At 34.0% G+C, this 12,992-nt stretch overlaps 2 protein-coding genes across 2 annotated transcripts; both read right to left on the bottom strand.

The window, feature by feature from the left end:
* Positions 1-4,869: 4,869 nt before the first annotated feature.
* LOC101488385 (uncharacterized) lies at positions 4,870-5,865 on the bottom strand. The gene has a single exon (XM_004492560.2). It carries the CDS (start codon positions 5,863-5,865, stop codon positions 4,870-4,872), a length of 996 nt encoding a protein of 331 aa, XP_004492617.2.
* A 1,451-nt stretch (positions 5,866-7,316) lies between these two features.
* LOC101497699 (BAG family molecular chaperone regulator 4) lies at positions 7,317-12,744 on the bottom strand. The gene is made up of 4 exons (XM_004492417.4): positions 12,391-12,744; positions 10,020-10,276; positions 9,781-9,927; positions 7,317-7,861 (listed from the first exon to the last, which is right to left on the bottom strand). The coding sequence occupies exons 1-4, from the start codon at positions 12,584-12,586 to the stop codon at positions 7,658-7,660; spliced, it is 804 nt and encodes a 267-aa protein (XP_004492474.1). The 5' UTR covers positions 12,587-12,744; the 3' UTR covers positions 7,317-7,657.
* Positions 12,745-12,992: the final 248 nt, after the last annotated feature.

The following is a 12,992-nucleotide window of genomic DNA, read 5'->3' as shown; positions in this document are numbered from 1 at the left end:
ATTCATTAGCTTCTTCTTCAGACACCGTCTTTTTAACGATCTCTTGTCCTTTTATGGCATGATACATATCTCATTTTCCCTTTTCTCCATTAACCTCTTTTCTCCTAAGTTGTTCAGGAGTGTATACTCGACCACTCTGAGTCATTCCACCAATCCATGAGATGTTAGTGACCTCAGTTCCTTTAGGTTAACAACCATCACTTAGTTGATGATCTGCCAAGTGGGATGTAACTTCGTATTTCCACGGTACTGTCTTGGTATTTTCATAAGGAAACGGGATTGGTGTTTGGACAATTATTGCATTTGGCTTACTATGAGTTGACTTAAAATTCTCTTTTTTGTAAAGAATTTCCAATGGTTTTGGGAAAGATATATTATTTTCCACACACGACCCCATGGTGAACACATGACCATCTATTGCATATTGGTCTATCCCGTCTTCAATGAAATTCACAGAGGCGTTCCCATGGCCTGACAAAGGATTGCTCCCTATGTTGGGATTGTCCTCCTTGAAGTTAATCCATTTTGCATTAATCAATTCTTGCACTTTAGATTTTAGGGCTTGACAATCTTCAATGGAATTCCCAACGGCTCCTGCATGATATTCATATTTGGCATTCGGATTATACCATTTTGGAAATGGTGGTTCAAGAGGTTTCATTGGTCTTATGACTACCATTGAATTTTGAAGTAAGTGGGGGCAACAATTGGCTATACGTGACGGGAATTGGATCAAAACGAGTTATCTTTTTTTCTCGGTTGACAGGTGGTCTGTAGTGATTCGAGATTGAGTATTGATTTTGTGGGGAAAATGCGGTAGGTGGTGGTTGATAAAAATGTGGTTTTGAAGGGTGATATTGAGGGTATGAAGCTTGTGTGGTTGCGGCAACATATGGATAAGGGATGTAAGGAGTTTGTGGTATCGGGGGCTGGAAATTTGGGGGTCGATAAGAATTGATGGGTGGAAAATAAGAGACTCTAGGGTTTACCATTACAGCGTTAGCGTCTCCTTCTTTCTTTTTTGTGAATGTCGTCTGGGGTCGTTTCACGCTAGTGGCTGGACATACGATCTTGCCACTCCTCATCCCACTTTCTATCCTTTCTCCTATCATGACAAGGGCAGAAAAGTTTGATGACATACTCCCAATCATCTTGTCATAAAAAGGCGACTGGAGAGTATCCATAAACATACCAACCATTTCTCTTTCAGATAATGGGGGTTCTACTTGTGAGGCCATTTCCCTCCACCGTTGTGCGTATTCTTTGAAAGCTTCGTTGTCATTTTTCAGTGAATTTTGCAATTGCATCCTATCAGGGGCCATGTCAACGTTGTACCTGTATTGCTTCAAAAAGGCATCAGCTAGGTCCTTCCATGAACGAATTTGATTTCGCTCAAGATGCATATACCAACTTAACGATGCCCCACTCAAACTGTCTTGGAAGAAGTGAATGAGAAGTTTATCGTTATGAGCATGAGATGCCATTTTTCTGCAATACATAGTTAGATGATTTTTAGGACATGTGTTGCCCTTGTATTTTTCAAAGTCAGGAACCTTGAATTTGGCAGGGATAGTCACATCAGGAACCAAACACATATCGAAAGCTTCAAGGCCATAAACATTATACCCCTCAATAGCTTTTATTCGCTCTTCCAAGACATGGAATTTTTCCTTTGATTGTGTATCATCCCCAATGTGAGGTTGATGCCAATTTCCATTAGTATCGAAATGGGGTACTTGGGGTGCAATATATGGAATATTTTCTGAGGGTTGAGTGTTTTGGGGGTTTAAGTGGTTTGGGTTGTTTTCCATGGGGTTGACGACTAAGGGTGGAGTATAACCGGGTGGAAGACCGTACATAGGAAATTGTATAGTTGTTGTACGAGGTTGCTGGGTAGTCGGGGTAAAGCCTGGTGGGTGAGAAGGAGTGGTTTGGTGTTCTTCATTTGCAGCCGGAGGATTCTCATCAGTATTCCCCTTCCTTGACAAAGCTTGTATAGCTTCTAAGATTTGATCAACCTTGTCCTTCAATTGGTTGACATCCATTCTCATCACCTCTTGATTTTGCTCAAGTTCTTCCATGATCTTCGAGTTTGCACGAGTCCGATAAGGGTGTCGGGGAAACAACTTTATTGATTTTTTCTGTATTTTTTTTTAAAATAAAAAAAAATATTATTAGGTTTCTCATTTGTATTCCCCTTCCTTGACAAAGCCTGTATAGCTTCTAAGATTTGATCAACCTTTTCCTTCAATTGGTTGACATCCATTCTCATCACCTCTTGATTTTGCTCAAGTTCTTCCATGATCTTCGAGTTTGCACGAGTCCGATAAGGGTGTCGGGGAAACTGTTTTTTTTTAAAAATAAATTAATTAATTAATTTTTTATGAGTATGCACTAAAATATGAATGAAGATGAAATCAATTAGTTAATTATGATAGTTGGATGTTGGCGAATCATAAGCCTTATGTAAATTTTTTTAACAAGAACGAATTATTAGTGAAGAAAATATGGGGATTAGAAATCGAAATAGCAAATTCTTCATTGATATTATCAGGTTGCTTGAACTTTTAAAAGTAAAGTTTTTCTTTTTTTAGATCCCATTGTCCAGTTTAATAACACGTGACTAAGGTTTGTATGATTTCCCAAAAATCCTGAAAATTTATGCAAAATGCTATGATGTTTTATTTTCCTTAGAAAGAGAGAAAAAAAATGTCATGAGATATGAATGAAACTAATATATACATAAACTCTTGAATATATGAGATAATTTTTTGGTTTTTGTAGATATTCTTACAATGAAAGGATCTATTGGCTTATGTAGTGAAATTCTCACAAGGGAGGCTCTATTGTTCTAAACACGGTTCCTAGAGCCAATAATCCTATTTTAGAATATTGTCAACAACAATAGGTAAACTATTTGAAGTGACAATAACTCCAATAGGATCAAACTCTAGGTGAGATCTTCATGCTAACCAAACATGATGTACATCCAGAAGGCTACCACTATGCGATCTCGAAACTAAGCATAAGTTTTGTTCAAACCCGGGTATAAGGTTCCACTCATAAGTGTGTGACTTAAAAAAGTGTAGGTGTTGAGTAAACATAATTCAATAAATCCATAATACTAACAAAACATATATACATATATAAAATAAATAGATAAATAAATAACATAAAATTAAATAAAAAATAATCTACTAGCCTAAAAGAATATTATAATGTCAACTAATACTTATTGAAAAATAAAAACACAAAGAAAATGAAAATGAAAAACAAGCAAATATAGAAAAAAGTTAAAAAATTATGCACAATTAATTTTTAGGTTTGACTCTCGAAATTTTCCCAGCGGAGTCGCCAGCTGTCGCGGCCTAAAATTTCGAGTTTTCATCGAATTCAATGGAGTCGCCACCAAAATTTATTTTAAAATAGGGAAAATATTGGGAAACCCTTAAAAATGTAAAAATGGTCTTTGAAACCAGATTTTGAGTTCGGGAGTCGATTATGCGTAGGGAAGGTATTAGCACCCTACGGCATCCGTTAAAATACGGTTACCTTTAATTAATTGTGCAAAATTATATCAACTTAAATATATTTTTTTTTTTATTATTAAATATGAATATAAATTGTTTTTTATAAATGTGATTTTTTGAGATAAAAACGTATTTAAAAGAGTAAAAAAAAGTTTTTATTATTGTGCTTGACAAAAGTGTGATCTTGCTCTTACGTATCTCTCGGTGCGATGGAGAAATCAAAGCTACGTAGTTCTTGGAAGAAAATGTTGATGTGTTGATTGCTTTTAAATAAATTGTATTTTTTGTTATTTTCTTTTAAAAAAAATTAATTTTGACAAGCATAAAGAAATAAACTTGCTCGATTTGAATAATTATCTTAAAATATGAATTTTAAGACGATCGAATTGTACAACTCGTGTCTCAAAATTCAAGGAGTAAAAAGATGTCACATCTAATTTAATCCTCTTAAGAATATTTTTATTTTTATTTTTAAATTAAGTTTCCAAACTAACAACATAGTTTAATTTATAGTTGTAACTCTAGGATTAAAATATAAATAATTTTTATGATTAACTTGTTTATGATTTTTATTTTATTAATTTATTTTGTGAATATGAGATTTAGAAATATTTGTTATTATTTTATTTAAAAAAAAGATATTAAATATTAAACAAGTTTAAATGATTTTTTTTTTTCGAAATAGAATTAGTTATAACCACGAGAATAAAATAGCAAAAATAAAAAAAAATATATTGACTTTAACTTAATCTATTAAATGAATAAAAAATTTATATTAATTATAAATATAATCCTTTTTCAATATATTTTGTAAATAAGTGAAAAATTGTTATAATGTAAAATAAATGACCTTTATTACTAGTTAACTGTATTTATAATTTTTATAATAAACATAATTAATTATATTAAACATAAATAATAATAATTTAATGAAAATAATACCCTAACCCTTAACAAACAGAGCAAACCTCACCCAACTAGGAATCGATGAATGGTTTTCTGATTGTTACTCAACAAAAATTTATTGGATTTTATACTGTTTTTGTAATAAAATTTAAGCTAAAAAAATAATCAAAGAAACCGGTTTATGGAATCCCAAAGGAAACTTTGTTGAAAGGAAACTTTGTTGAACAAAACCAAAGGAAACTTTGTTGAACAAAACCAAAACCTAGGGAACGGAAACGTGTGTCCAATGTGAACTGTGTCCAGGTTGCAGATCAATTAAAAAATATTTTATTTCTTTTTCCTTTTTATTTTATTTTTAATATATAATATAAAATAATGGTATTTTTGAAAATGATTGTAAAAATATTTAAATATATTATTATTATTATTATTATCACGTACAAGGTGATTTACTCCTTTTACAGTCAACCAAACACTTCCTTTTCCAACAAGGTTCATACTTGCATAATTCCCACATATGATTACTGCACCCAGAGTCAATGTACCACTCAACATTTCGATCATCTTCAAGCGTGTCAACATACGCCATTAGCACCATCTCTTCTGATTCCTCCAAACCAGCATAGTTTGCTTGGCACACGTACTGGAAGTGTCCAAGCTTATGACACTTGTAACATTCAACTGTTTCCTTACTCCTTGGTTGGCTACCCCTGCCTCTGCCTTGTCCCCGACCTCCTCGGAAAGCAGCTCTTCCTCGTCCCCTTCCACCATATCTTTCTTCATGAGTTACCTTCAAAGCATGCTCATCTTCTCCACTTCCTTTGAACTTTTGCTCATGAACAAGCAGAGAACTTTGCAAGGCATCCACTGATAGCTGATCAATGTCCTTGGCTTCCTCAATGGAACAAACAATGTAGTTCCACTTCTCAGTGAGGGTTCTCAAAATCTTCTCAACGATCTTGACATCATCCACATCTTCCCCATAATTCCTCATGTCGTTTGCAACCGTCATTACTCGACCAAAATAATCAGTGATCGATTCACCCTGCTTCATTGCTAAGACCTCAAAATCTCGGCGTAGACGATTGAGCTGCGCTCTCTTCACCCGAGCATTGCCTTGACACTTCAACTTCATGGAATCCCAGAGCTGTTTAGATGTGTCCTTCTGCGTGATCGTCTTCAGAACTGACTTGTCAAGCGACTGAAACAAGTAATTCTTAGCCTTCAAATCCTTTAGCTTTATCTCTTCCAGGTTTTTTATTTGTGCTCCCATCATCCCATCCTTACTCGTTGGCTCTGTGTAGCCTGATTCGACAGCAACCCAATACTCCTTGGATCGAAGGAGATTCTCCATGACCATGCTCCAGTGGTCGTAGTCGTCGTCGAACTTTGGAATGGAGGCTGCTGCAAAGTTTTCTTCTGAACCCATCTCTCAGGTCACAACTATGATACCAGAATGTTGGATGCAACAAGAGTTCAAGAGAAAGCAAAGATAACAGTTCTGGGAATTACTCATTTATTCCTTGTGAAAGTGCAACTAATAAATAGAAAAACAAATGTGCCATAACAGACTACAGCCCACTTTCTAGCTAGAATTAAGGAAACAAACTTAGACTACAAACTTGACCAAATCAAATAACAAACAATGCTAAAAACCAGGACACTTTAAACTAAGCCTTATCAATTTGAATCAATTTTGATTTAGTTATTAAATATAATTTTGGGTTATTATTATCTAGTTATTTATTACGAAATAGAGTATTGATCCAAATTTAATATAAATAGAAACTTTAAAAAAATAGATTTGAATGACAGATAGAAAGATGAGTGTCTTAGACATATGACGAGAATCGTCTATTTTTCTATGTCATATAATTAAAGTAAAATAAAATCAAGTAATTTAGTAGAATACAAAGTTGTAATTTGCAAGTAAGTGTAAAGGATATTATTCTTTTCCTATAGAAAGAAAATTTCATCAAGACTAGAACAAGGACAAATATACTTCCGTCCAAAGCTGCTGACTCTAAAAAATCTATTATAAAAAAGTGAGTGGCATAGTATTAAATGTGAAAAGTATTTTTCATTAAGGTTTGACTATAATAAAATGATTTAATCTTTGAAATTTGAATTGGGCAATTCTTCGGTGAATTATCTCTTGAAGTCGAAATTCCATCGACGACTCACGAAAAGTAGAATACCACAGTCATCCTCATTTTCTAATTATTTTAATTTATCGTACGTCATTTGTGAAAGTAATCCAAGCCGCCAATAAAGTAATGTCACTTACAGAAAACTTAATTAGTTCATTTGGGATGTCGATAGTATCATGGTGGGTCGGAAATTCGGAATAGTTGAGAATTAGATTAAATTAAATAATTGAAGAAATAAGCATCACGCCAAATGGTTTGTTTTATCTGGAAAAATTGAATGAGAATGCGAGTTCAGCTGTCACCTCGTGGGACACCAAATATCCCTCATCACTCGTTGCTAATTTGGAATCCATTTATTTTTAAGACAAAATAATAACAGCATTTCACCATTTTGTTTTCCTTCAAAAAGTCTTTCATTAGTTTGAGCAGTCTCTTTGGACCACACTTTATATCCATAATAATCATGCTATATACAAACAATCAATAATGATGCTTCTAGTACGAGATTCTTCATTTCTTAATTATTGATTACATCAGATATCTTAATTCTTAATTATAACTTGGACCATATCGATTTAATCAATCTGTGTCGAAACTATATTTTGTAGCTTCCCTGTGGCAACACGTTTACTTTGATTGTACTGTGGAAACAAACACTCGCTAAGAATAATAACTCAATTGAAATCGGATACTACTTGATATCCATCCCCAAATTTAAAAGTATATAAAGTAGACAACGGACCAAATTTATTTATAAATGTTTTGCTTGATGATACACTATGGTAAATTCAAAACAGTGATGAAATTTTGAAATCTTAGCATACCATCAAGCCAGATCAATACTGACAGTGAATGAACTTTCATAATTTCATGAACAGATTTGTGGGCAGGAATATCTAGAATATTTTCCTTTCTGTATTCTTCAAAGGGTTTATAGATACTGCCTTAATCAAGCTACAAAAAATTGGACCTTTAAATGAAGAATTAAGGTCCAAGAATATGCCTTGTAAAAAAAAAGGTCCAAGAATATGGTATTTTACATGCTTTATAATTTAATATTACATAACAATTTCAGAGCTGATCATACCGCTCCCAATCTTGAGTTAGATGTGCAGAAGATGATGATGAGGTTGGAGCATTTAAGCTTCCCATTCCAGAACCAAAGGTCTCCCATTGGGTTGTTACTGAGACTGCTTTACCAATATTGCTAGGAGGGTTGGAGTTTCTTGCCTTCAGAGAATCTAAAGTATCAACGATGTTCTGCACACGACGCACCTGTCCAGGGGAGAATAAACCACTGTTCAGGCTTTCAAAGAATAATTTGAATCATGCAATTATAGATGATGATTACAAAAATGAGAAGTCCATCACTATGCAAAGGATTTAGGCAGCACAAGATTTTATCATTTTACACCAAATTAGAGAAAATGCGAAAAATTGTTGAGTGGAAGTGTTTGATAAAGAAACTGAGCCTGACATTGACAAATGCATTTCAATTTTCGATTCTCAACACAAATCAATGTAATGGTATCTAGTTTACAGGAAAAACATTGGTGGGTAAGACCAGAGAACATCGTTACATGTCTAGAAAGCAGCATATTATTGTATTGCAAGAATTCACAAATGGATTTTGTACAGAACAATCAAAATTTCCACATGGAAATAGACAATTGCAGTACCCAATAGTGAGAAGGAAAAGGTAGAGGAGGTTGAATACATCAAAATTTTGGTTAACAAATGTTAACCCTATGAAGTCTGGATACCTAGTACAGGCACATATATGATACAATAAAAATACGCAAAAACAAGAAACTTTTTAAATTCAAGATACAACACAGGCTTGGATGCGTTAATAAAATCTAATAAAAAAAACTTTATATAGATGTAGAATACTTGCAAAGAAAAAGTCATTAACAATTTTTTTATTAATGTATAACTATAATGACCACAATTAACAGAAAGTACTTGTAATCAAAACAAAAACGGTAGGACATTTTGTCTGGTAACAACAAAGATAAAAAGGAAATGTGAGGCTTCTCTTTGTTTATGGGAGAGACACTTTTTTTCTTTCAAAATGTAACAAGTAAATCTTTAAATAATGTATTTAATCTATAAAAATCTATAACAAGAGTTTAAAAAAAGTAATGCACTGATTGTGTCTTGTCTGCATCGCTCCCCAATGAATACGTATCCACGAAGTATCCCAAATATATCCAGTAACATTTTTAAAAACCATCAAATTAATTTGGATACATTAAGAATATGTTATACGTATCCGGAAATATTCAAGGAGTATACGGATACAACTCCTATTTTGGAGTATCTAGGATTCATAGTTTTAACTTAAAAGGTTGAAAACAGGATTCACTCATTTCTCAAATAACCCATTAACATCACGAAATATTACTTTATTCCAGAGCCACTTCAAATGCCTTTGTCCTTGGCGAAAAAAATCTCATTACTTGACCAGCAAGAACCATTGGCATTTTCAAAAGAAATTGCCATGACCTCAACAAGAAAAAAGTCTATAACAAACTAACATTCAAGTGATAGCTTCTAATCATAAAACTGCTAGCTAATAAATTTTACTAAAAAGGGGTAGAAAATGAATGAGAAGTTCAAAAAGCTTCATCTTAAAAAACTATGCATGACAGTATTTTTCAAAGAAATTAATGCAATAGGAAGTCAAGGATAATGAACCTTGTTCAAACATCTAATCTATTTTATGAAAGTCTTACTTGCAATGTAAACAATCATAGCAATCACATTATTTTGTACACTAACTTAAATATATTTTTGATGAATTATCACCCACATATCGTTCTCTAACCCTGCATATCCATTGCAAATGAAGTACTAAACAAAAATCTTAAATACATAGATTCTACTAGGATAAGGACACAAAGCTTTGACCCACATGCTTTCACAACAATATTTAGCCATATTGCATCAAAGAAAACTGCTCTAGAAATGAATGTTGAACAACAGCATATCGTGGTGCATACCACTTCACAAAAATCATAGCAAATAATACAAGTGTTGCTTTAAAATTCATACTGCAAAGATGAGAGAAAGGGAAACCAATTTCCATGACCTACCATAAACATTAATGGACAAATAATTAAACTTTCAAGTCAGTAACTCTTAATGACTCAAAAAAAAAGTCAGTAACTCTTTAATACCATGAACATTACCTCAGCTTTTCTCTGCAGCTTCGCTTCACCTTCAGCCTTAATACCATCCAGCTCCAGCAATTTCCTCATAAGCAATTCTGTGGACACAATAAACTCTTTGTCAGAAACCTTGGTCCCTCCATCCACAGCTACCTCCAAGGCCAACACCTGCAAATTAAAATCAGTACTTTCTTCATTCTCTAGTTCTGGTTATTATGTTTCTATAGTGAACAAAATAATATGGGAAACACGGGGCTCACCCTCTCACAAAGTTTGTCCACCTCTGATCTGACTGCAGCAACAGCTTCGGAAGCTTTTAGCATTTCATTGTGTTTTCTAAGTTCCTCAAGATTACTCTCTTTGCTAGCAGCATCTTCCAAAAGCAAAAGCTTTGACTTGTCCTTCACACCTTCCATATACAAATTCTCTTCATTCTCCTTTTCTTTACCTCTAAAGAAGAGTCTTTGCTGTTCAGGCTTTAAACCAGTTTTGTGTGCAAGCAGTTTCTTAACATCCCCTGTTATTAAAGACTAAAGTAAGACAGACACATACCACATACTAATGGAAACAAAATATCTTCTAGAGTATATGCAACTTGTAATCTGTAAAATAAAAAACAAGCTTAGTTTCCCCAAACATATTCCATATCAAGATACAATTGATGCATGCAAAACGTCAATCAGTTATTCTCTTAGAATGAAAATAAATCATATAATTTTCTTAAGGTCCCCGAACTTTCAGGTTAATCAACATAGTTCTTTTGTTTTGTCACATAACTAGCTTAGCCACTAGCCAACTAAGGATATCAACTGTGAGTATAAAGAACCTAAGCTAGTAAGTAAACAAAGATAAAAGTGAATGTTCTCTCTGTACATATATTTTTATAATTTATATGGTCTAAAGATTCTGTTTTCTTCCCTTCTTCTTGCAGCAGCTTTGTGGTCATAAAATTGCCTTTCCGAGAGTAAGAAAGACGTAATCTTGATATAAATGTGAGTACATCAGGAGATACTTATTCCCCTCCCCCCTTGTTTTAATTTTTCACAAAAACTCTCTCATTATTTCAATGTCAATTTTTTTACTTTAAGCTCTATTCTTGGTAATCGATCACTCCCTACAATATAGTATAGGGAGTGACATGGAAGTGTTGTTGATCCATGGAAAAAAAATGCGAAAGCGTTAACAAATGGACAATAAAATATGGCACAAGTCATCAAGCCTCCAACACCAAGTGATCGTGTTTCGTAAAAATATAAGCACAAAATGTCATAGGCAATGCGGCAACTATGGTGAAAGCGGAACTAGTGAACTCAAAGCAAATTAAATGGAAAGCCACTCTTTGTAACACAGTAATACCTACAGTCTACCTTAACACCATATTTGTTCAGTAAGAAAGAAAGATTGATGAGTGGCATGCCATCATATGCCGTCACTAATATGTATTAGCTACATCAAGTTAAAGGACTTAGCTTGTCCAGGCAAAAAGTTTAAAACTTTCAACCACTAGTAATGTCATTACAAGTTCCACTTCAACAAAAAGCAGTTTACACCTGAAAGAAAATAAACCAATATATCTAACTGTTTAGGATTCAACCATATCAATGTGCAGCAAAGTCCACCATTTTCAACACAATACAGTATTATTGTGTTTAAATTCAAACTCAATCATCGAATAATAACACCACCCTTCAAAAAACCAACTCCACAACCAAGGTGGAAAGGTCCAAAACTTTTATCCATTGAATCTCTCCACCAACATCAACTCACATAAGATGAACCATGCATTCACCAACACCAAATCAACCCAAATTTCAACTAATATCAGAGTGAATAATGGTTAAATCAATTCCAGGTATATATAATGTCGGTCGTATTAGCTCCGAAAAAAGGAAATTTACATTTATCTTTTACCAACATGTGATTGGTTCATATGGCAAGGGACTCGAACACCTTAAGCAAGTGGCCAGGGGTTTGATCTCTGGGTCTTGCTTATGTATAAAACCTGGTTGGGAAAAAAGAATTCACCTTGTGTGTCTACCAAGTTACGCATCGGATATTAGTCAGCATGAAACGACAGTGTATACTTCATACCTATGAAGCATTGACACAAGCACCAAACACCATATTGACAATAATACGTAGACATCAGTAACGATTTCACAAAATAGAAATTAATTGAATGTAGCCACACGTGTAGGTGTAGTATTAAGTGTCGGAGTTGACACATGATGAAAACTGGACACTTCTTCAATATGAAATATCGGAGCTACATAGCTTTGTACCTATATATCATGGTTATAAAAATTAAAATAAAAACTTGTGCAACATCCAATCCCTCTCGCGGTCACCGTAATCCAAGTTGCAAAGTAAAATTTTACACTTCACATAGTTTATTTTCAATCAAATTATTCTTCATTTCACGAATTTCAAGAACTAATATAACGACAAAATACAATTACGCACAAAATACAATTAGCTTTTCAAAATTAACTTAAAACAATCAAACAATCACAGAATTAAATGCCAATAACAAGCAGCAAAGTAAAACGAAAACTGATGTTTCAAAAATTCAGCCACAAAACCAGCATAGAGAGTAGTATAGTGTGAAGAGATAAGATAAAAGAGACTCACAGAAAGTTGATTGAACTGGGAGGTAGACTTCGTGATGAGAAGAAGCATGTGCAACACTGATATTGATCATAGGTCCATTGCTTTGATCATCGTCACCTGCTTCGCGTCTCTGTACGAACATGCCGCCGGGACGCATCTCCCATTCGATCTCCTCCGTCGGCGGCGAGACTCCGGTAGAATGCGCTGCGCTCTTCATGTGAGGTTCCGGTGAACACAAAACGCGAAGAAGTTTCTGCGTTTTGATAAAAGGGGAAAGAGGTAAGGTATCAGGGGAATCACACAAGGCTTGCTCCTCTCATCATCTCACCTTCTTTCACTTCCATTTCCCTCCCATTTCCTTTTTTTCTTTATAATATTGTAATTAATTTTCCTTAATAATAACACCACCCTTCAAAAAACCAACTCCACAACCAAGGTGGAAAGGTCCAAAACTTTTATCCATTGAATCTCTCCACCAACATCAACTCACATAAGATGAACCATGCATTCACCAACACCAAATCAACCCAAATTTCAACTAATATCAGAGTGAATAATGGTTAAATCAATTCCAGGTATATATAATGTCGGTCGTATTAGCTCCGAAAAAAGGAAATTTACAT

This window comes from Cicer arietinum, chromosome 3, assembly GCF_000331145.2.
Source record: "Cicer arietinum cultivar CDC Frontier isolate Library 1 chromosome 3, Cicar.CDCFrontier_v2.0, whole genome shotgun sequence".
NCBI lineage: Eukaryota > Viridiplantae > Streptophyta > Magnoliopsida > Fabales > Fabaceae > Cicer > Cicer arietinum.
Note: the sequence above shows the minus strand (reverse complement) of the source record. Positions and strands in the feature narration are given on the sequence as shown.